Here is a 26,566-nt window from a genome sequence, read left to right as displayed (position 1 = left end):
GATATATATATCATTAACGGGAAGCACAATACCAAAATTAATGATGATAGAGATAATGTTTCATTTCCTATTAGATGGTGACTCACCATCGTATGGTTTTTATATAGGTTCACTCGTGTGTGTAACAACGTATTAGATTTTAGCAAAAGAAATTAATGTTTTACTGAGAGAAAAAGAATTACACCAGGGTTTTCGATATCACAAACTAGTCAAAACATTAACAAAATTTTATCCTCGGTACAGGAACATCATTCGTACTATAAATCTAATACGTTCAGGTATTTCATATCCAATATTTTATGGTAATAGTCTTTACAATGCACAAAAATGTTTGCGTTGACCTCACAAAACCTTTAAAAAGACGTACTAAGAATGGATATAATTACGATTCTGTTGCCAGGTCATTAACGATAGCATATTTTGGCTTTAATATTGATTCACTTATATGGTCTTTGCATCGTAAATAATAACACATTTATTCTAAAACAAGGTGTTGGCATGCAACGGGTTATGTTCTTCTTGTATATTTAAAATAGCATGATAATCAAACTCATACAGAAGGGATTATGCTTGATATTAATATGATGAAGACATAATCTTTCAATCAGTTCAATTGAGGTCTGGAGCTGACTTGTTATTAACTGCTAGTAGTCCTTTGTTATTTTATGTATCATTGTCATTTTTTGTTTCTTTTGTTACCTATCCTGACATCAGACTCGGGCTTCTTTTGAAATGAGTTTCACTGGGAGTATTGCTGTGTGTTTTTTTTTTTTACATTGGCTAGAGGTAAAGGGGAGATTTGAGATCTCAAAAACATGTTAAACCCCGCTGCATATTTTTTGCATTCATTATCACTGAACTAAAGGACTAGTTGAAACGCGTCTGCGGGTGCGGGATTTTTGCGTTGTATTGAAAACCCATTGTTGGCGTTCAACTGTTTTCGGCTCTTGGTCGCGTTGTTGTCTCTTTGACACATTCCCAATTTCTATTGTCCATTTAATCTTTGATGATTGTTTATATGTATTACAAAAAAAGTAAAATCACAAAAATACTGAACTTAAAGGAAAATCCAATCGGAAAGTCCATAATCACATGGAATAACAAAACACATAAAAAACGAATGGACAAGAACTGTCATATTCCTGACTTGATACAGGCATTTTCAAATGTAGAAAATGGTGGATTAAACCTGGTTTTATAGCGCTAAACCTCTCCCTTTGATGACAGTCTCATCAAATGCCGTTATATTTACAATGATGCGTTAACAAGTGCCTTATAGCATAAAGGATCTTTTGGCACCCTACAGGTTGATAAGGGCATTGAAATCAAATATATATATATATACTACAGAATGGATTTGTCACCAAAAGATAACTACGCGTGAAATGAAACATGGGAGTCTGATATAACTATTTACTATCGAATAAATGCCCCATGATTTAAAACAATAATAATGAACAGACATCTTATGATGAAAACTTAATACCATACAAGAAACACTATATGGCATGATTTGAATTATGATAAATGATATTTGCTACCTTACAAAAAGTTGAATTTGTTTGCATACTTACCTGTAATTTTTTTTAATTTTGTTTCAGGATGTGCTCCAATGAGATACGACATCGCATTTTATTTCGTTATTGATAGCCAAGTTTCAACAACAGGCTCAAAGAAGGGTCAGGTGGATTTTGCGAAGGCAGTTGTCGCAGCATTCAGTGTTGGGTACATGCAAACCCGTTTTTCCTGTCATTATTATGGGACTACTCCGACTGAACTTTTTGATTTCAAATCTAAAAGTACAGTTACTGGTATAAATGATGCTCTGGATGACTTCATCGATCTAAGAGGATCCGGAAGTGTAGAAACAATAGAAAACTTGAAGTATATATGGACAGACATATTTACCGAAATAAAGGGTGATAGACCAGATATACCAAATTACTGTCTTATGATAGCAATAGGTGAGAACAATGATACATACTCCCTAGCAGGAAACCAAAAACCAGACACTATTGATCTTAGGATATATGATGCTGAAGCTGCGTATACACATCGTAATTACTATACTGATAGACAACTTGCGCAGACAGCAACTAAATACATAACGATAAGTTCTTTGAGTAATTTTTTATCAGAAGCAGCAGTATTTACAGTTGACTTCACATGCGATTATTGTAAGTATACTTATATCCAATATGATTAAAATACATATCATGTGTCCAAGTTATGCTTACAAAGGATCAGAAAACGCTCAATGTTACTTTTCATTTAAAAGAACAATCGGGGTCCTTTGATTTTGTCTTTTAAAGCCATGGGTAAAGATTCACTAGATTCTATTATATTGTACGTTTTCGTTTTGCAATGTTTGTGTATACTATATTTCATCCTTGCGTTAAGGGAAATCAAAAATTAAATTTGAAATCAATGAATTTAAAGACAAAGATTTAAAATTAAAATCCACAATTTTAAAGACAAAGATTTGAACTAAAATCAATAATTCTATAGACAATGATTTGAGATTTAAATGACAATTATAACAGAACATTCTGTATATTACATTTAATAACGCATTCCTGACGGAGTTATGGTTAACAGTATACTGCATCAACCTCTCAACTATACTACTCTAATTTTAATTTCCTGTAAACAAAATAAGCACAGAAATAACATCAGTTGCTTGCAATAACATATTTGTTTTTCTTGCGATACAATTTTCGATTCAAATTGTTCAAATTTCTAAATTCGAAAAGCATATAAATACAACTGCGAGCACTCTAAAAAAATTTTTGTTGTGGGGATGTATGAATACCCTGCAGCCACGTCCGGTCTGTGTTTTTGCTAAATGCCTTTCTGCTTTGTATCTATCTGATGATTTAAGACCGTTTTTAATTAACTATTTTTATAGTTTAAAATTAAGAATGGAAATGGGTAATGCATCAAAGAGACAACAACTCGACCACATCTAGTTTTCTCTTTTGAATTACTTTACTTTTGTCATTTCGGGGTCTTTCATAGCTGACAGTTCAATAAGAAATTTGGTCATTGTTGATGGTCGTTCTGTGACCTATAGTTAAAACGGTTAATTTATCTTGGTCTCTTCTGGAGAGTTGTTACATTGCCAATCATTCTTATTTTATATATGTGTTAAACGTAGCAGCAACTATATAGACACATATGAGACAAACATCGTGCACCATGCACCTAACATCACACTTTATGAAAATAAGTACTGTTGCAAAATTAGTTATTCTAGTACCACTCTTTATATACTAGTAGTTCAAACAATTTTCAAACGGGAAGCCCCAACTTCAAAAGAAACGAATTGAGTGAATCTGAAACCTAATCTATGAATTTGTTCTTGTAATGGTTGTTAAAAATTAAAATTACATAAACACAGAGAACAGCTAAAACGCATTAGAACGACATCAGTTGAAACCCTTTTAGCCTCATATTATATAAGATAACATAAACTCAGGCAGCTACCACTTAATTTGTATACGGTTGGGGCTTAGGATAACATTTGAAAAAGTGGCAGAATGAGACACTTTGCAGAAAAATGGTAGGATGACAAATAATGTAAAAAAAAAAGGGTTGGACCGAATAGGGTGAAAAATAAAAAGACAGGACAGTTGTTACTGTTCAAAAAATAAATGCAGGACAAAATTTTCATCTTACTGAGTGTACACAACATATTTTTATCATTATATTAAAGCTGCTCTTCATGTCAACAAAACTGATGATCAAAAAGGGTATTTGATAAAATTGAAATGAAATTGACTTTTTATAAATTAAATGCATCCGAATCTATTTTCGGATTTACCTTCACAAGGAAAATCAAAATCGAAAGAACAAGGAATGTATAATAACGTAGTTGTATGATCAAAAGGGCCGACTTTATCTTTGTCGGAAGGAGTTATTTGCTGAAGTTTAGATTTTATCAATTTATATAATATTTTCATTGAAACTACCGTTTGAAAAAGTATACCTCCCGATATTGATAACATAGAACCAACTATGTATGCTATTATATGTATACACAACGTAAATCTAGTATAGTAACATAAACCGTCAACATCAAACATAATGCTATTTCAACATCAGACTGCATGTGAAACATTGAAGTATAGATAGGATCTCAATGGCCTTTTAATTACAGGGACTTCATCATCTTTTCAAGCAGCGAGGTTGTAACCTTTTTGAAAAAATACAAAATATTTCCTCCAACGAAAACAAATAGAAAAAACTGTCATCAGGTCATGAAAATTGCAATTCTATCCGATTTCAATCAAAAACATCAAGTGAATAAGTGAGTGTAACCAATAAAATCATTACTGAACAAATGGCAGGTATATATATGAAATCGCCGTCTGTCAGAAGAAAATAGCCTTACAGTACTAAATATAAAATTATGTTATTATGTTCCCCAAATTGAAATTATTTTATTTTTTTCAACATATCTATTGAATCATGTATATCTTTGTCTTTTTCATACTTTTTACAGTTTGTGATGTGAACTATTTTACTTATGATGAACCAGAAAATTTAAACACTAATGCAGATACAGCAGCAGGTAAGAAAATACTCTTTATTTTCATTTTTAATTTTTTAGGGGGGTCTCATTTGGGGTTTCCCATCCCGGACCCCGCTTACTGCTTTATCAGATTCCTGTATCTCGTTTACACTATGTACGTAAGCAATTCTCATTTTTTAGTAATTTCCCGTGCCCGCTAGACTTCATTTCCCGTTTTTACTGCACGGTAAGTTGAACTTCACGTGTCACGCTTACAAAAAATCGGCAATCCCGAGTCACGATTACACCCCAATGAGACCCACTTTTAGGGGAGTATGCAAATTTAATTGTTCTTACAATTTTTAAAAAGAGTTAAAGTTGAATGAAATAGATCTTGGGGAAATTAATTATGAAAATGTAATAAAATTTCAATACAGTGATGTGCATATTTCAGGTAAAATAACGATATTAATGGATTCGGCATGGGAAATAACATGTTGTGGAGTGATTACATCCTGGATCTTTTATGCAAAAGCCAGTGGAACACTAAAGATCGGAGTATTACGACCTATAGATACCAGTACTTACAGAATTATAGGATTCACTTCAATTATTATTCCAGGTATATTAATGCTTTGGTTTTGATAAATTTACCTAATTTCTGTCTAATGGATTGTTGATTATATGATTTGCTAAACATGCTCGTCCCAAGTGTCCTTATAGGGTAATCAAATTGACTATAATTGTATAGACGGGGAAATTATGGGTTGACCTTCAAGTTGGTGGAATCAAAGCAAGTAATCAGTGAGTAAGCATGTCCTTTTGTCTCAATAATTTAAACCAATTCAGGCTTTAATAGCACTGGGTCTGGTCGAATCTGTGAACTTAAAAGACTCATTATCCGAATACACATAAAACTGTCTTTTATCTTTCATTGATGTCTATCGCATGCTTTAGCAATCTAATTAAAATATAGATCTCCGATTTCGTTATACTACATATGATTTATGTATAAATATACAGCATGGTTGTATAGTGTTCTTATTGTTTCTGTGATATTTTTTGTGGGGAAATGTATCAATTCGGGTGTTTTAGCACTGATTGTGCTGTTTTGATAATACATAATGTGTAATAGGCTTCAAAACACGACAATTATGTATTTCAGTCAAATCAAAATAAACTGAGTGGGAACAAAAATTTATGATAATACGATATGGATGCGAAAAAAATTAATAAAATCGTGTCAGAGAAGACTTAGTTTATGATATATACATGCATTGGTTCAAGAATTTAATTAACAATTTATTTTCACAAGTCAAACGTTTCATGTCACTTTAATTGTCATTGTAAAATTTTCATTAGCATTATGTGCTTATTTCATTATCCGAGCCGACTATTTGTTGTTGTTTGCGATCCAATCAGGTACATGAAATACAAAATTCTATATTTAAAATAAAAATTCTAAGAAATGAATAGTATTATTCCTCCATCAGAGTTAATTTTGCTTATTTTATTATCCGAGCTGATCATTTGTTGTTAGTTGTAATTCAAGATGATGTCACCTTATCATCAGATTATTTAGTGTCAATTGATTTTGTAGACACTTACATAGATACCTTGGTTACTTATGATAATGCTGCCGACGAAAATATTGCTATCAAAGAGGGAGATAAAATTGCATGGTATGTACATGTTGTGTACAAGATGTAAGTTTGTACAAATTATGATTTGTACAGGGTTTTTGTACAAGTTTTTTGACACATACCTGATTGCGCTAGGTAATAAAAGTTTATCTTATAAAATGTATCAGTTTAATGTCTTAAATTCAAATGTATATTCTTCAACCTAACATTTAGTGTTATTCTCCTTGTTCTAAAACTGGAAACTGGACGGTTTAAATTATAATTTTATTTTTCTCCTTATACCAAAATCATATCCTTAAAAAGTCTGTTTGAGTTTTTATAATGTGTTTGTATCAGGCTCAATATTAGACTGTATCATGTAGTTGTGAAAATATGACAGACATATGCTAAACAAAAGACTAGGTGCTTTCATCATCCATTTGTGTTAAGCTGGTCATAAAACACTGACAACTTGTACACAAAATCTGTACAAATTATAATTTGTACAACATTACAACGTGTACACAACATACATATAAAAGGAGTGGAATAAGATTTCGCACAATAAATAAAACCTTAATTTCTATAATATAGTTACTGTTATAGTACATGCCAAACGTTATTTCTTAATAAGGATGATACCATTTTAAGGGATTAAAGACTTGTTAAAGTACATTATGAACCTGACTATTGAAAATATAGATTATTAATTGTTTGTTAATGATATATTTATTGTATATTAACTCAGGCTGTACAGTTATAAAAAACAATATTGTTCATGAAACGTTTAAGGAGTTTCCTAAGGAGCAGATTATTGGTGATATACAGTGTAATCGCATGATATATATCTCGAAAAAAAACGATACAACTTGGTCTAAACTTGAATATTGTAAATAGAACTATTCTTATAAGACAGAACATGATATACACTCACGTTTGAATCAAATTTAGTGTACACTGAGAAAAAAACGACCGTTAACACTGAATAAAACAGACCATTTACACTGCAAAAAAACCTACCGTTTACACTGAAAAAGATCGATCAATTGAAATCAAAATGGTGTTTACTTCAGTAGAAGTAATTAACATATTAAAGTTAAACATATTTACAAAGGTCACATTTTTTAAAATTCAACAAAAGATATGACACCATTCATATCACGACATTAAAAAAAATAACTAAATGGAGTACACTAGTTTTTTTTAAAATCTATAGGTACTCGTCTGGTGCCAACATAATATCGTATGCGACATGTACAACCACTACACGAAGTGACTGTCCACAGACAACAAGACAAGTAACGTATTCAGGAGAACTGGAAACTGGTGAAACGATCGACATTTCGTCTACGTCCCCTATCGCTAATAAAGCATGGGCTCTAAAATTTACAACTAAAAATAGTAAGTATATTTTAAGAAGCGTGTTTTAAATCAAGAATGAAGCTTCAGAATTGAAGCAAAACTTGAAGTAGGATCGTCTACTCTTATCCGTTCCTTTACCATCATTACAGTTTAGTGTCTCATAATTGCCTCGCATCACGACACAAAGCTATTAGTTTCATTAAATAAAAAATTCGTAAGGGTTCCACGGAACCCGGTGTCTCGCCTACTTTTTCTGTTAATCGCAGACTCAACAAAAATGAGGAAAAACATCAATAAAAATTTCCCTCACGATACTGTCTTTTGATTGAAAGAAGCTTCCAAGTTTGGTAAAAAAAATCCAGGATAGTTTATGAATCTAATAAATGTTTTATAAACTTTAACTGCAGACTGTATGTAATGTTAACTGGAAGAAAAACTAAGTCCATTTATAAGTAAAATACGGAAAAAGTGAATTTTTTTTTTATAAAATTTACTTCTGAATAATATCTTATGATCAGAAATAAGCTTTTGTCTAAGTTTGGTAGAAATCCAGGATAGTTTAAGAACATTATAAAAATTTTAAAAACTTATACCACAGAGTGAATGTTTTGTTTCTGGCAAAAAAACTAAGTCCATTTATAAGTAAAATACGGAAAAGTGGAAAGTTATTTTTACAAAATTTTCTTCTTGATACTATCTTATGATCATAAACAAGCTTCTGTCCAAGTTTGGTACAAATCAAGAATAGTTTATGAAAGTTATTAAAATTTTAAAAACTTTAACCACAGAGTGAATGTAATGTTTCCTCGCAGAAAAACTAAGTCCATTTATAAGTAAAATACGGAAAAGTGGAAATTTATTTTTACAACATTTTCTTCTTGATACTATCTTATGATCATAAACAAGCTTCTGTCCTAGTTTGGTACATATCAAGGATAGTTTATGAAAGTTATTAAAATTTTAAAAACTTTAACCACAGAGTGAATGTAATGTTTCCTCACAGAAAAACTAAGTCCATTTATAAGTAAAATACGGAAAAAATGGAATTTTATTTTTACAAAATTTACTTCTGGATACTTTCTTATGATCATAAACAAGCTTCTGTCCAAGTTTGGTAGAAATTCAGTATAGTTTAAGAAAGTTATTAAAATTTCAAAAACTTTAACCACAGAGTGAATATTTGTGGACGCCGCCGACGACGACGTAATGTAGGATCGCTTAGTCTCGCTTTTTCGACTAAAGTCGAAGGCTCGACAAAAAGACATCTTTTGATTGGTTTCCTGATTATGTTACTAATATTCTATTGGCTAAAATTGGTTACTAAATTGGAAGTTTTTACGAAAAGGAGAAGAAACTATACAAGAAAGAACAGAATCTGAATAGAATAAAGTAACATTATCGGTACTCGAGACCCGATCGCTGAATTATGCTGCTAAAGGTTAGCGTCAGATACACATTGTTGGATAATCGAACACATGGGGTCTCTTATATGTCTCTCAAATATGTTATTGCGGAAAACATTAATTTTCACTGAATGTAAATGGGTAGAAATGTATATATCAATATATCATAAATATTTATCTTCTGTTAAGATGTCTAAAAAAACTATGTTTTTATCTTTTTCATCTAATCATCATGAATGATAGCATGTCGATAACATATAATTCTAAAAGATTTAAAATTGTCCAAAAGCTTAGAAATATATAAATGCATTGATAAAAATAGGTAAAACGAGAAAAGCGAAGGTGGATTTGAGGATAACTTGAGTAAAACCATTTTCACGAGACTAATCATGACAAATTTAGTTATATTATAAAATTGAGAATGGAAATGGGGAATATGTCAAAGAGACAACAATCCGACCAAAGAGCAGATAACAGTCGAATGCCACCAATGGGTCTTCAACGCAGCGAGAAAATCCCACACTCGGAGGTCGGCCTCAGCTAGCCCCTAAATAAAAGTGTTTCTAGTTCAGTGGAAATGGTGTAATACTAACCTCCAAAGCATATAAATGAACTACAATTAAAAACATACTAGACTAACTACAATAACGGTTCCATACAACCTTCTACATTGACGCTAGACAGTTCTTAAAATCGTTTAATATCAATTTCCAAATAGCTGATAATTTGTATTGCAGACACTGAAATTATTATCAGGACGAATGAAAACGAAACAGAACTTGAAGAGAACACTGCAGTTGGTAAATCAGCAATTTTTCTGACAATTGAAGATCCTGATGCCTTCGAAGACTACCTATTTACAGTATCAGGGGATCTAGACCATTTGGAGTTAAACATTGAAACGAGTAAGCTTAACTAATGTTCATTTACCCGATACTTTTTATCAGGAAGTCACAATCCATAGTCAGGTGTTGTCCACATCTTCATCCTTAGTTCTCCCTTTTCTTCTTTGGTAACCGACCGTGCGAGTGCTGTATAGCCAGTCAAGGTCGTTAAACACTTCCATATACATTCTTTGGTAGAAGATTATCAAACAGTTTCACATTTCTAAGGAAACGGATGAGTCTAGAACAGTTCTAAAGAAAAGCACGGATCATTTGTCTTAAATACGTATTTTCAAATATGAGAGATACAAAGACAGATAACCCTTAAAGACAACCACTTAACGAGATTTTTTAGCAGGCAGATCAACATGTCACTGGATCAGACTATTTTCTCATTTGTGTCCCTTTTGAAATCGGTCTGGTTATAACGATCTTCATTGTGTCTGTGTCAAACTGCTCAGTTCTTCATAATCACGACTTTTTACCGTCAAATACAATGGTATGCAATCGCTGCACACACTTTACAAAAATCTTCATATTGTGACTCAAAGCTAATAGTTCCCTCAATCAATATACAGAATCCTAGATTATCGATTGATTTCACGGCTTTTTGAAGTCAAATGTACATGATCCGATCTTGATAACTTTTACCCAGACTTTCGCCGATCGCATGAATTACCAATCACTTTTGGGTATTTTTCAATAAATGTACTTTGATTCAATTGACCATGGACATTTTAATGGAAATTGAGTAAATAATTCAAGGTACTTAATTTCCTGACACTCATTGTTAAAGGATTTGTTTACATGTGAAATAATTGTTGGTTTTATCTTATTGGGAAAGTTTCAAAATAAAAATCTTAATTGGTCATCCTGGAAATTTTGACACAAACTTAAACTGTATAACTACACATAATACATGACTAGACTTAAATTCTAGATCAAAGTGTTTTAAGAACGCCATACTTAAAGCAGCTAGTGTAGTGTTTAGATATAAAACATATTTTCTTTTGAACGGAGTAATTTAATCTGTAATTTGCATAAATTGAAAAAAATATCAGTGATCAAAATTGAGAATGGACATGGGGAATGTGTCAAAGACACAACAATCCCAACAAAAGAGCAAAATTCAACCGAAGGCCACCAATGGGTCTTCAACACAGCGAGAAAATCCCGCACCCAAAGTAGTGCTTCAGCTGGCCCATAAACAAAAATGTGTACAAGTTTTACAAGGCCATACTAAACTCTAATCCATATATATAGATGAACTAAAATTAAAAAGCATACAAGACTGACATGGGCCAGAGGCCTGACTTGTGACAGTCACAGAAATGCGGCGGTGTAAGTCATTTTTTGTGAGATTTCAACACTTCCCCTATACCTGTAGCCAATGCTGAAAAAAACAAACACACAGCAATACGTACAGTAAACTCAGTTTTAAAGAAGTCCGAGTCCGATGTCAGAAAAAGTATCTAAAGAAACAAAGCAAAATAATACATAAATTAACAAAGGACTACTAGCAGCTACTGATATGCAAGCTCCAGACCTCGTATAAACGATTGAAAAAATATTTCTTCATCATATGAAAATCAAGCACAATCACTCTCGTTAGAGGTTTAGTATCATACCATCATCACATATAAGAGAGGAACATATCCCGTATCATGCCAACAACTGGTTTTAGAATGAATGTGTATATTTCCGAAGCAAAGACCCTATGAGTGAATCAATATTAATACTAAAATAAGCCATCCTTAGTGACCAGACAACAGTATTGTAACTATATCCCTTTTCAATAAGTCTGTTTAAAGGTTAGCGTAGCTTTTGAGATGGATGCCGATATGTTTGTGCTTTTTAAAGTATGTTACTATAAAAGATTGGATGGAAAATACATGAACGTATAAGATGTCTGCACGGCATGTTGATTTATATTTACGAATGATGTCCTTGTTCCGATGATAAAACTTAGTAAATGTTTTGATTTATTTGTCATATCGAAAAACCTGGTGTAATAATTTGTCAGTAATACATACATTTCGTTCGTTATAAACAAATACGTTGTTACCTACACTAACAAATCGAACAAGTTTGGATATATAAACACCTTAAGATGGTGACAAGGAAACGTCACCATCTAAACATGGATAATCAACAGTAGGAAATGAGAAAAATCATCTCTTTTATCATAAATCTTGGTATTAAGCTTACCGTTAAAGAAATTGATATCAATATCCAAGAAAGGGAAGTGTTGTAAGTATAAGCTTTCTTTAAAGTCAGTTCATCAGGATAACTCTCTCTAGTCTACATACTGAAGTCGTCATTATTGAGAACCAATGTATCATCCAAATATCTAAGTGTTATTAAATGTTTGTATCAAATGTTGTTTCGATGGGTCTTGGCTGAGTTTAGTCAATTGTTACTCATTACAATACAGAAACAGGTCCGCAATAAGTGGTGCATAGTTAGTCCCCATTGGAATTCCGATAACTTTACGATACACGGAATCTACAAAGAGAACAAAAATGTTATCTAGTAAAAATTTCAAGGGCAGTTATAGAATTAAAGCAGGTCCAAATGACATAGCTTTGTTGTTACTAAAAAATGACCTATATGTGTCAGGTGTTTTGTGCATATACCTACATATAATTTTATTTCATTTCTCAAAATATATGTACTTTTCATTTTTGTCTCAATATTTGCTACTCGGACATAGACATTTATCATACTATAGGATGATGCTCATATTCATTTTTATTATGCACGGAGCTTCCATTTCATTATTTCAAATGCTAATATAATAATTCTAACACCATTTTCTGCTCAATCATAACAACGAATTGATAGTTTTTTGTAAATATTAATAGCCTTTTATGTTCACAGTGACCCTTGATTTAAAAAAGAAGTGGCCACCAGGAGGAGTGGATAAACCACAAGTTGTGACAATTGTGGGCACTGATACATGTCAGCATACATCTACTGTCACCCTAACTGTTAACTCGTATAACGAGGTTAGTAAACGAGTGATTAATGTGTGCTGATACTATTGATACATGTTAGCATACTTCTACTGTAACCCTTACGTTTAACTCGTATAACGAGGTAAGTAAACTTAGTAAATACATGTGTACTGATTTTATTGATACATGTTCATATCATACATCTATTGTAACTATTACTGTTAACTCCTATACTAAGGTTAGTAAACTTAATAAGTAGTGTGTATTGGTAATAGTGTGATACTGTTAGCATACATCGATTATAAACCTTACTGTTAACATTTATAATAAGGTAAGTAGTAAGCAGTGTGTATTGGTTATATTGCTACTGTTAGCATACATCTATTATAACCCTTACTGTTAACCGGTATAACGAGGTTAGTAAACTTAGTAGCGCGTAGGTCATGATACATGTTTTTATTTTTTAACATACATCTAATGTTACTCCCACTGTTAACTCATACAACGAGGTTAGTAAACTTTGTTATGCTTTGGTACTCATACATGTTGTCAGACATCTACTGTGACCCTTACTAGTTAATCTTATAACTAGGATAGAAAATTTAGTAACACGAGGGTACTCATACATGTTGTCAGACATCTACTGTAACCCTTACTAGTTAATCTTATAACTAGGATAGAAAACTTAGTAACACGAGGGTACTTATACATGTCAGCATATATGCTATATAGATACATTGATAAGCGTGATTCTTGAAAAAGAAACCATGAGCCCGGAGGAATCAACGGTTAATGAATAGGCTGACGTCACGACAATTGTTTAACTACTGTTGACCTTACTGTTAACTATTATAACGAGGTTAGTTAAGTAAGTAAATAGTGGGTAATGATACATCTTAGCATACATCTACCGTTTCCCTTACTGTTTACTTTTATCACGAGGTAATTAGACTTAATAACGCGTGAATAATAATACATGTTACCTAAATTATAGTGGGTACTGATATATGTCAGTATAAATAAACTGTTTGCCTTCACGTTTGATCTTACTGTTAACTCTTACTTGGAGGTAAATAAAATCAAGTTTCGCATGGATACTGAAAAATGTCCCCATATATCTTCTGTGTGCGCATACTGTTAACCCTTATCAGGAGGTTAGTAAATAGTTATCAAAGGTACCAGGATTATAATTTAGTACGCCAGACGCGCGTTTCGTATACATAAGACTCATCAGTGACGCTCATATCAAAATATTTATAAGGCCAACCAAGTACAAAGTTGAAGAGCATTGAGGATCCAAAATTCCAAAAAGTTATGTCAAATACAACTAAGGTAATCTATGCCTGGAATAAAATAATCCTTAGTTTTTTTTAAAAATTAAAACTTTTGTAAACAGGAAATTTATAAAAATAACCACACTATTGATATTCATGTCAACACCGAAGTTTTGACTACTGGGCTGGTGATACCCCCCGGAAACAGTTGGAACTGATAATGACAACCTGTATCTACTGTTGCCTTACTGTTTATTCTTTTAACACGATTAGTAAACTAAATAAAGCGTGGGTACTAATGCATGTCAGCATAAATCTATTTTTGCCCTTACTGTTAACTCTAATTACGAGGTAACTAAACTTTGGTGAAGCTGTTGGTTGTTCTATGGTCGGGTTGTTGTCTCGTTGGCACATTCCCCATTTCCATTCTCAATTTTTTTTTTCGCTTGCTACTGATACATGTAACATGTCAGCATACATTGTACGCCTATTGGTACCCTTAATGTTGACTCCTGTAAAGAGGTGAGTATATAGCTATCAAAGGTATCATGCTTACAATTTAATACGCTAGATGCACGTTCGTCTACATAAGACTCATCAGTGACGCTCAGATAAAAATAGTTATAAGCCAAACAAGTACAAAGTTGAAGAGCATTGAGGACCTTAAATTTCAAAAAGTTATGCCAAATACGGCTAAGGTAATCTCTGCCAGGGATAAGAACATCCTTAATATTTCGAAAAATTCATAATTTTGTAAACTTGAAATTTATGAAAATTACCATATAACTGATATTCATGTCAACACCGAAGTGCTGACTACTATGCTTGTGATACCTTCTGTTCAGGACTGTGTTCAAAAGACGTTCGCGGTACCGCTATGCATGTATTGTAGCGTCACGCTACTTATGACGTTGAGATTTATGTGCAAATGGAGTTTAGAACCATTACAAGTAGAAACAGCTAGTATTTCTTATTGTGCCTAACAAGTCTGATAATACCACTCTAAGATATTGGTACCGAAGGACCAAGATGAGTTCCAAACTACTTTCGATACGTGCAGGACACAGAAGTGTTGTTTCCCGACTTTTGAAGAAATTAGAGGACATCCGAGACGACGGAGATGAGCTGAAGAGTTAACTAAAATTGTGAACAATCTGTTGAAGAAACAGGAAACACTACAAAAACTAAATGAGGACATTCTAGAAAATCTTGATGAAGGAGAAGTAGAAGCCCAGATCGTCTATTCAGATGAGTATGCTGACACATTAGATGGAAAAATAACGCAAATACAAAAGCTCATTCTTGTCAATACATCCGCACTCAGTACAAATGTAAAAGATTTCATCAGTTATAGCGGCCCTTCTCATTCCGCCCATGCTCAACCCGCTCATGATCATCCAAGTTATGCTCAACCCGCTCATGATCATCCAAGTTATGCTCAACCCGCTCATGATCAACAAAGTTATGCTCAACCCGAGAGATACACTAAACAGAATACATGTAATTCAAACTTCCGTGAACCGGAAACTCAGTTTTCACGTAGTAACACTAGAGTAAATGAGTACAACAAATTGAATCTTCCTACCTTTGATGGTAATATTATGTAGTGGCAGTCATTTTTGGGATTCATATGAGACATCCGTTCACGAAAACACTACTCTTAGAAATGTTCAGAAATTTAATTATTTGAAGTTACTAATCCATGATGAGGCATTGAAACCCGTCACAGGATTTGCGCTTACACATGCAAATTATGAGAAAGCTATTTCTTTACTGCAAGAAAGATATGAGCAATCGCATGTAATAAGACAAAAGTATATGCAAGCACAAGTTGATATACCAGCCCTAAATACACAATATCTAGCATGAAAAACTACTACGATGAAATTGAGATACACATTAGAGGTTTGGAGTCATTAGGTCAAAGTGAAGACACATACGAAGCGTTTTTAGTGCCAATTATCATGAACAAACTACCCGGTGAAATCCGCAGAAATCTTGCCAGACAATATAAATCTACAGATTTACAACTGAATGAATTACGCCGTGAAATTTTCGATGAACTTTATATTATGGATGTAGGCAAAACTTCAGAACAGTTAGAACCCCCTACAGTAACAGAGGTAACAAGAATACAAACGCAAGTAACACTAAACCCAAGCCACACTGTGCGTACTGTAAGGAGCCACACTCCTAATTAATTAACTGTTAATTGCACTAAAGTATCTGATTACAATGGCCGGATGTCAATCGTGAAAAAAAACCGCTTATGCTTTAACTGTCTAGGACACCATAGCTTATCCGCATGTAAATCTACAAAAACTTGCAACAAGTCTCACAAACGTAATCACACCAGCATTTGCAAAGACAATGTTAAAACAAATGAAGACAACAAACCAACATGGGATTTTAACGTAGGCACAATTCAACACAACGCGGAGGAACCAGACACTGTTTTACACTCGCAATCGCCAGATCGTGTACTTTTGAAGACAGCAATTAACCCAGTAGGTGCAGAACATGAAATACTTGATGCAAAAATATTGTTTGACGACGGCGCACAGCGGTCATTTATCACAGAGGAATTAGCCGAGAAATTGAAACTCAAGCCAGCTGTAACTGAAAGCGTTAACCTATCCGGATTTGGAGACAATGCACGTAGTACTAAAATTCGCCATTTGAGAACAGGATTGGCATATCTCATAAATACAGACGGTAAACTGTCGATTCAAGTCTTGATCGTTCCAGAGATTGCAGCACCGATGAGAACCTATGTACGCCAAGCAGCAAAACCTACATATTTGTCAGGAATCAAATTAGCTCACCCAGTAACAGCAGATGAAAACTTTGAAATTTCTGTTCTAATTGGAGATGATTTCTTCTGGTCAATTGTTCAGAATGATATTATCCGAGGCGAAGGACCGACAGCTGTTCAATCAAAAATCAGAAACTTGTCTGGAACGCTACATTCACACAACTCTGACACAGATGGATACAAGAGAGCTTCAATGATGAACGTGATGATCGCAACAAAAACCGATGAGTACGACTTGGAGAAATTTTGAAAAATAGTCACTGGCTACCGAGAAAATTGACACCACAAAGTTAGAAGAACAGATAGATATTCAAAAGACTTATGAAGAGAAACAAATTCGTTACCATGACAACAGATATTTTGTAACGTTACCATGGAAAGAGGATCACCCTACGTTACCGACAAATAAAGCCATTGAACAAGGACAGAAAATATAGTAAGAAGACTTAGCAAAGAACCCAAACTACTGGAAAAATATGGAGAAATAATGGCTGAGCAGGAGAAAGGGGCTTGATGGAGAAAGTGGATACTACTAATGAGACCGATGAAACGAGCAAAATACACTATATTCCGCATCATGCTGTGAGAAAAGATTCAACTACAACACCAATCAGGGTCGTATTCGACTGCAGTTGTAAAGCAACACCAGAATTGCCTAGTCTTAATGATTGTTTGATGACTACTCCACCCAATTTAAATGACTTAGTTGGCATTTCGATTACACCAATTTGCCGTTACTACTTATATAGAGAAGGCGTTCTTGACCGTTGGATTAGAGACACAAGATAGAGATGTCACACGTTTCTTTTGGTTCGATACACCAACAGACCCATCAACTCCACTATCAACTTACCGATGTAAGTCTGTATTATTTGGAGCCACTTCATCGCCATTCATACTGAATTCCGTTCTACAAAAACACTTGAGAGAGAACCGTTGTGAATATACTGACACTTTAATGAATGATTTGTATGTTGATAATATACAGCTAGCTTTAAAACCAGGTTCAATCCACCATTTTCTACATTAGAAAATGCCTGTACCAAGTCAGGAATATGACAGTTGTTATCCATTCGTTTGATGTGTTTGGACTTTTGATTTTGCCTTTTGATTTTGGATTTTCCTTTTGAATTTTCCTCGGAGTTCGGTATTTTTGTGTTTTTACTTTATACTGTTGAGTTTTGCTACAGAGAGTGCATTACTGAAATATTTTGATACATCAAGAGACTTATTCACAAGAGCAGGATTTAACTTGCGCTCATGGGCTTTAAATTCTCAACTTTTGCGTAACCGCGCAAATTCACACAAAGTAATAGATAAAGATGAACTCATAAAAGTGCTTGGATTGAGATGGAATACTTGTAACGACACACTTACTTTCGACAAACCGGAATACACCGATATTAAAGATACACGTCTGACAAAACGAGAGATTTTAAGACAATCGTCGAAAATCTATGATCCACTCGGACTTATTGGTCAAGTTACTGTGCGTAGTAAGATACTTATGCAGACTTTGTTGGAGAAAGGATTAAATTGAGATGAACCTCTTACATCTGAAATAGAACAGAATGGAAGTGCGTACTACAAGATATTAATGAATGTTCACATTTGGAGATTAATAGACCGTATTTCAAAGAAAAATCAGACAACGTAGAATAACATGTTTTTACGGATGCAAGCTTGAAAGCCTATGGGGCATGCGAATATTAAATCAGTGGAAAAGACACCGTACTTATCATGTCAAAGAATCGAGTGGCACCTCTGAAACAGTTAACAATCCCGAGGTTAGAACTCAGTACAGCTTTGATTGGCGCAAGACTCGTCAAGCATTTGAAATCGTACTTGGATGTTACAAGCGTCCCATTATGGAGTGACAGTCAGTTACTTTAGTGCAATTAACAGACAAGTGTGGCTCTTTACAGTACGCACAGTGTGGCTTTTCTAGCATTTAGGAGATTCGCTAGCCGCAAATCGTTACCAAAAATCATGATATCTGACAACTGTACAACATATACCGCAGCGGCGAAGGCAATTGAAATGCTTACAAAATCTACTACTATTCAGGAACAACTCAACATATATGGAACTCAGTGGAAATTTATTCCGAAGCGTGCATCATGGTATAGAGGTTGGTGGGAGCGCTTAATCGGCTTGATCAAGAATTGCATAAAGAAAACGTTAGGACGAGCACTAGTTACTTTTAGAGTGCTAGAGACAATTGTGACCGAGATAGAGGCTATATTAAATGATCGTCCGTTAACCCACGTAAAAACGGACCTTACCGATGATGAACCACTTACACCGTCTCATCTTCTCTATGGAAGACGGATTAAAACTTTACCGTATTCAGGAACAATTAATTTCAAGATTGAGGAGAACGTACAAAACTTAACACATTACACAGCAAAAAGCTAGACAATCTAGTGCTCTAAAACGCATTATTCACGATTTCTGGAAGAAATGGCGACGAGAATATCTCACTTCACTTAGGGAAGAACATAGAATCACCGGAATTACCACTCAAATCATTAAAGTGGGCGACATTGTACAGATTTATGATGATACCCCAAGGACAGTGTGGAATATAGCGACTATCGTTAAGTAAGTTTATGGGAGAGATGGAATGTGTAGGTCTGCCATTTTACGCACTAAAAATGGTACGACATCTAGACCAATAAGTCAGTTATATCCACTTGAACTCTTATCAACAGATAGTCCGTGTGATTCTAGTAACAGTACTATTACTTCAACTAGAAAAGCAAAAACTGATGCCAAGGAGAAAATCAAAAGTTAGATTCAACAGTTCCGTAAAACATAAACACTGTTTAAGTGTAAATAGTTAAAATTTTATTTCATTTGAGAGACAATAGTTATCTGATTTTAAGATTTTTCTCACGCCCCAGGATGTTCATTAGACGTTCGCGGTGCCGCTATGTATGTATTGTAGCGTCACGCTACTTATGACGTTGAGATTTATGTGCAAACGGAGTTTAGAATCATTACAAGTAGAAACAGCTAGTATTTCTTATTGTGCCTAACAAGTCTGATAATAACACTCTAAGATACCTTCAGAGACGAAACGCCCACCAGCAAATCATCGACCCAGTGGTGTAAATAGTTATTAAAGGTACCAGGCTTATAATTTGATACGCCAGATGCGCGTTCGTCTTCATAAGATTTATCAGTGACGCCAAGATCAAAATAGTTATAAAGCCAAACAAGTACAAAGTTGAAGACATTGAGGACCTAAGGTTTCAAAAAGTTATGCCAAATACGGCTTAGGTAATCTCTGCCAGGGATAAGAACATCCTTAATATTTCGAAACATTCATAATTTTGTAAACTTGAAATTTATGAAAATTACCATATAACTGATATTGATGTCAACACCTTAGTGCTGACTACTAGGCTTGTAATACCCTCGGTGACGAAACGTCCACCAACAATGGCATCGACCCAGTGGTGTAAATAGTTATCAAAGGTATCAGACTTATAATTTGATACGCCAGACTCGCGTTTCGTCTACATAAGACTCATCAGTGACGTTCAGATAAAAAAGTTTTAAAGCCAAACAAGTACGAAGTTGAAGATCATTGAGAACCCAAAATTTCAAAACTTTATTCAAAATACGGCTAAGGTAAACGTAGGAAATAAAGGTTACTGCTTCATATTTACTTACATTTACTGTTACATTACTGTTAGCTATTATAACAAGGTCAGTAAACTAAGTAACGCTTGAGTACTGATACATGTCACTATATATAATCTAATGTTATTCTTACGGTTAATTCTCATAACGAGGTTTGTAAACATAATTTATAGTGGGTACTGATACATGTAACCATATATCTACTGTTACTTTTACTCTAATAATTAGGTTAGTAAAATGTGTAAGTAATTGGTATTGATTAACTATTAGAAGATATGGTATGAGTGTAAATGAGACAATTCTCTATTCAAGTTTCAATTTATAAAAGTAAACCATTACTGATACATATTAGCATATTTCTTATGTTACACATACTGTAAATTCTTATAACGAGATTAGAAAACTTACTAAGTAGTGGGGACTGATACATGTCACCTTATATCTACAGCTTCTCTTACTGTTACTCATACGATATTTAAGGTTCTCATCTTCGTGTCATCATGATAAAGGGCTTCATGCGAATTATTTATTTTTGAAAATTTTGTTTACTGTTTTAGCTAAATTTCCTTTATAAATATAGATATGTAATGGATCTTTCAAAAGTTCTGCTGTCTTCATGCCCAGATTGGCTTATTCCGTTCAATTTTTTGGATCAGACAACTGTTTTTCTCTAGATAACTTAAATTTTATATATCAGAGAGAGCCCACAAAGTTAAGGAAAAAAACATTTTGAGTTCTAAATTTTAAATGTCCCCTTTGTATTTTATAATGTGTAGAAAAAAGGAATTCAATATCCTTATAAACTAATTATTCCGATAATTCACAAGCTCAACATTTTCTAATAAATTGACAATTTATATATTTTATCAAAAGATAAACAGTTTAAGCATGTACTATTTCATCATCCGAGATTTTGCTTTCATCATTCGAGTTTTTGCTTTCAGTAAAAAATATATTTATTTTGTTTTGTAAGTTCTAAATTAGTAATAGACTCAGTAAGTTAGATCGGTACTTGGCACTAAAAACTAAAATAATAAAAAAAAACACACAAAGTACCGATTCGAGAGTACTTTTTGTTATTCAAGCAAATTTGAACTATCATTAACTTTTCTGTTTTAACCACCTATCATTTACATACTTTTTTGTTTTAGCCACCTACCATTTACTTTTTTGTTTTAGCCACCTATCATTTACTTTTATTTTGTTTTAGCCTCCCATCATTAAATATTAATTTTTTTAGCCACCTTTCAGTATCTTTTACATTGCTTAAGCCGCCTTTCATTAGCTTTTATTTCGTTCTAGCCACTTTTCATTAGCTTTTATTTCGTTCTAGCCACCTTTCATTAACTTTTATTTTGTTTTGGCCACCTATTATTAACTTTTAATTTCTTTAAGCCATCTATCATTTGCTTTTATTTACTTTTAGTCACCTATCATTAACTTTTATTTTCTTTTAGTCCCCTATCATAAACGTTTTGTTTTAGTCACCTATCATTATCTTTGTTTTCTTTTAGCCACCTATTATTAACAACCTTCCTCACATCATTAAAATACTTGAGACGACCAAAACGACAGTTCCTTTGTTCTAAATCAATGTTACAGATGCTACCAAGGATAAAATTTGCTGCACTATGCCGTTCACATTACCTAAAAGAGGGACGAAATATACCAAAGGGACAGTCAAACTCATAAATGTACCTTATACGTTCAACTTTTATTTTCTTTAAGCCACCCATAATTGTCTTTAAATTTCTTTTAGCCTCCTATCATTGACTTTAATTTTGTTTTAGCCTCATATCATTGACTTTAATTTTGTTTTAGCCTCATATCATTGACTTTAATTTTGTTTTAGACACCGTTCGTTAACTTTTATTTTGTTTTAGCCGCCTATCATTAACTTTTATTTTGTTTTAGCCGCCTATCATTAACTTTTATTTTGTTTTAGCCTCATATCATTAACTTTTATTTTGTTTTAGCCACCTATCATTAACTTTTATTTTTTTTAGTCACCTATCATTAACTTTTATTTTGTTTTAGCCGCATATCATTAACTTTTAATTTATTTTAGCCACCTATCATTATCTTTTGTTTTAGCTGCCTTTCATTGTTTTAGTCACCTACCATTTTCTTTTTTGTTTTAGCAACCTATCATTTACTTTTTTTGTTTTAGCAACCTATCATTAACTTTTATTTTGTTTAAGCCAATTTTCATTATTTTTATTTTCATTTAGGCACCTATCATTAACTTCTATTTTAGTCGCCTATTAGTAACTTTTTTCATTTTAGCCACCTAAAATTATCTTTTGTATTCTTTTAGCCACCTATTATTAACAACCTTCCTCACATCATTGAAATACTTGAGACGACCAAAACGGCACTTCCTTTATTCCAAATCAATGTTACTGATGCTACAAGGGATGAAATATGCTGCACCATGCCGTTCACTTTACCTAATACGTTCAACTTTGAGCTGAAAAACACAACTGATGTATATGGTATGTTTCGTGTACCAATCTTTGGTTTAAGGTAGATGGGGTGTCTAAATTATAATCCATAGAATTTTTTAATAATTTGCCAAAATGTAGTTTATATCATGCTTTTTCAAAAATAATAAAAAAAAAAAGTGGGTCACGGGGCTTATTTTTACGCTACACGGTGTTCAAAATTGACAGATTTTGTATACATTATGCATGGAAAACCAAATTTTCTGCAATAAATCGTAAACTACACCATAGAATTTAGAAATAACATATAACAAGATAGCTTTAATAGTATGCTTTCAGTTAAGAAAAAGAAAAAAAAATGGGGCACCGGACCCGTTTTCTTGCTACATAATAAAATAGGTAAATTCCCAACACATTCTATTGTAAAACTGCCTTTATCTGAATTATCTGCCCTTGCATTTGAGTTGCCTCCCCTTATGTCGCAAAAATGGAAAAAAATTATCAAACAAACGTTTTCTGTTTTTTTGTAAAATACAACCATAAATATGATAAAACATGTCATTTTCTATATTGAAATGAAAGTTCTTACACATGAATTTCCTACTACTCTCAAAATTTGCACATTCTATTAAAGATCTAGACCTTTTTTCTAGTATTTCCTAATCCAAGATGGAGGAAGACACCCTATCTACCATAAAAGATTTATGATCATTTAGAAATCAGTTTAGATATAAGGTATAGAAAAAATGAATATAGAATACTACTACTGTTTAATGTTTACACTTTTTGTAAGATAGTTTTTATGAAAATGCTGTTGGTTTATTCGTTAATGGCCACACTATTCGGAAAAAAATAGTCTTCACAATACCAACTAAATTGTGCACGTCTGTTTAGTTACAGTGAACCCCATTAAATAGTTAATGTTATTGGATAGAAGATTAAAATCATTACCATGAGAACCTTCAAAGTAATCGAATGAATATTTTGGTTATAGTTCTGCTGAGACCTTGAACAGAATAAAATAAATCAGTCATTGGAAACAAAAGATATTAAATCTTTGATTACATAAAAGCAAAAATTTAAACGAAAATAAGTAATATTTTATATTTTACAAGATAATATGATGGCTGTGAAAAAGTTGTCAAATATATTTAAGAATCTAAAAAGATAGTAACCTTCCTAATTTTTGAGACGACTTAAACGGTGGTTGTTCCACTGTTCTGTATGGACATTGAGACATATGTGATGAAATATACTGTCATATGCCCAGTTTCCCTATTAAATTCAGCTTAATCTGTCATTTTGTGTCATTGCAAATATATATTCAAAACAATCACAGTGGTTTTTTACCTCGAATATTTTAGATATACTACGAATTTTCAACCCCTCAGATACGGTGTATTTGGCAAAACTTGTTGGTCCTCGATACTCTCCAATTTTAACTCTTATTTGACCTTTTGACAGTTTTCATTCGACCGCTACTGATTAGTAATTGGAATTGGAACGCACGTCTGAATTATAAAATATTATAATCAAAGGGGTGAATTAGTTTACAACGTCAATTTTTCAATATTACTCGTAGGTTCAAATCAGAAACGAATTATCAGAACTTTGGAATTATGAAAGCAAATGTAAATATTTTTTTATATCATAGGAAATGTTACTGGTTTTTGGCTATATACCATAGCAGCACCAGCATTTGAATACAGTGACATTGATTCGTATCGTGTGTTTGTATGTTGTCAAGACCCATATGGTTCGTCGTACAGTTATTTAATTCTAAGATTGACAGAAGTGAAAATCATTGAGCCATATGTCCCACCTGGTAAATATTGTCATTACTTAAACAAAGAAAATATATGGTATATATTTATGTTTGAAATTTAAGTCAAATTAATGTTTTAAATTGCATCGTTTATCTACTTTCACCTACATTTAAAAATCAATATCAATCATATAACAAAACGAAACTTTCAAATAAGTGGCGGTTTGTGGGGTTTAGAATTACGAAAAAAAACATATTTAATGAGGTCAACACACTGGTTTCAATATCAGATACGTTTATATACCACACTTATAAATGAATAGCTAATATGAATATCAAAGTTACCAGTCTTATAATTGGATATACCAGACACACGTTTCGTCTATATAAGACTCAACAGAGACGCTCAAATAAAAACATTTAGAGAAAAATGTTTATTTGCAAACACAATAGTCTCTTTGTCGCAGCATGGATTTCAAAAGTATCAATCATTTGGTTTCATTGAACCTCCGATGTCAGAAACCTCATTAGATAATTTATGAAACCATTAAAAGATTGAGAATCAAAAGCAAATCTTTTGTAATCTCCATGAAACTTTTTCTTATTGGGACTTGGAAAGATTAAGAACTTAAATTCAATAGATATGTGTCTATAATTGTTTAAGACCGTATTTCGACATGTAGATTTTATCTGCTGTTTGTGTCCTTCGGTTACTATTTCATTGAAATTTATTTTTTGGCTAACTTTATTCGCATAAATTGTAATATGTTATGAAAATCGGAAATTGAAATTGGTTACAACGTTCTAATCAAATTTCTGGTATATGTTATCTATATCTTTTCAGATTGGTTTTTCAGAGCACTGATTCTTAGCTTGACACCAATAGGTTTGATGACAGCGGTGTCCTGCTTTACGTTACTTTTTACCGTATTTTGGTTATAACGATACTCAACAAAAACTAAAGTCTTTTGGAAAGATAAACAACTTTCTGCAAAAAAAATCACAATAAACAAATAGAAAGAAGACAGAACACCTTTTACATAAAACTAGTTTTGTACACTGATTGCATTTGTGATATCTGTATGCGCTGCTAAAAAGATTTTTTGTGAAAATGTTAATACCCTTCATTCGAGGATTATCCTAGATACTATGATAAAATGCTTTCAAATATTACATACATTTCACCTTCATAAGAGAACAGTGAAAGTATAAGGTCCTTAGTAAATCGATATCTTTAGTACTCATCATTAATGCATTACTCATACCCAGATTGAAAACACGACATCAATTCATCTCATTCATAAAATTCGTAGAGTACTGCTTCAAAAGGAGAATATATGATAAGCGAGTTCACAAATCACCTTTATACACTAAAGTGTTATATTATAACAAGCTGTTCATTTATCATTAAAATTAAAATACTTTTGTTTATTCTTAAATTATTATACTATTCTGCATTTTCTTGTGCCAGATAATTGCTCTTATACCTCCTCTTTTTGTTAAACAATATGAATTGGAACACTTTGTACTTCAACCATATTTATAGAAACATTAATACAATAATTGCTTGTAATTTTTCCTTTTGGCCAGAATATATTTGTTTTTTTTTTAATTTGATTATTGATTGATTTTTGGTGTTTTAACGCCACTTTTAATCACCGCCTTTACGATATTTCGACGCGGTCAGTTTTTATTCGTGGAGGAAGCCCGTAGAAAACCACCGACCTTCGACAGGAAAACTGACAATCCTAGTCAATTAAGATTGGGGGCGAGTGCACCTGCACGAGAAGTTCGAACTCACAACCTCAGTGTTGACTAGCTTTTGATTGCAGTAGAAACTACTGAGACCAATCTGCCACCAAGGCCCTTTTTTATT

The 26,566-nt window shown here is 33.0% G+C and overlaps 1 protein-coding gene across 2 annotated transcripts in view; it reads left to right on the top strand.

Annotated features, from left to right (window-relative positions):
- LOC143045619 (uncharacterized) overlaps positions 1-26,128 on the top strand; it is a 28,639-nt gene extending 2,511 nt beyond the window's left edge. The window contains exons 2-11 of one of the 2 annotated variants that reach the window (XM_076218238.1): positions 1,602-2,177; positions 4,505-4,573; positions 4,968-5,135; positions 6,114-6,195; positions 7,352-7,536; positions 9,638-9,805; positions 12,665-12,792; positions 22,799-22,976; positions 24,580-24,750; positions 25,535-26,128. In XM_076218238.1, coding sequence (XP_076074353.1) covers positions 1,602-2,177; positions 4,505-4,573; positions 4,968-5,135; positions 6,114-6,195; positions 7,352-7,536; positions 9,638-9,805; positions 12,665-12,792; positions 22,799-22,976; positions 24,580-24,750; positions 25,535-25,632 — 1,823 coding nt within the window. In that variant the 3' untranslated portion in view covers positions 25,633-26,128. Of the gene's footprint in view, positions 1-1,601; positions 2,178-4,504; positions 4,574-4,967; positions 5,136-6,113; positions 6,196-7,351; positions 7,537-9,637; positions 9,806-12,664; positions 12,793-21,995; positions 22,121-22,798; positions 22,977-24,579; positions 24,751-25,534 lie in introns of those variants that run through there. The other variant, XM_076218239.1, reaches the window with a different exon arrangement.
- Positions 26,129-26,566: the final 438 nt, after the last annotated feature.

The sequence above is a fragment of the Mytilus galloprovincialis genome, chromosome 9, assembly GCF_965363235.1.
Source record: "Mytilus galloprovincialis chromosome 9, xbMytGall1.hap1.1, whole genome shotgun sequence".
Classification (NCBI taxonomy): Eukaryota; Metazoa; Mollusca; class Bivalvia; order Mytilida; family Mytilidae; genus Mytilus; species Mytilus galloprovincialis.
The sequence above is the reverse complement of the archived record's forward strand: the minus strand, read 5'-3'. Positions and strand labels throughout refer to the sequence as shown.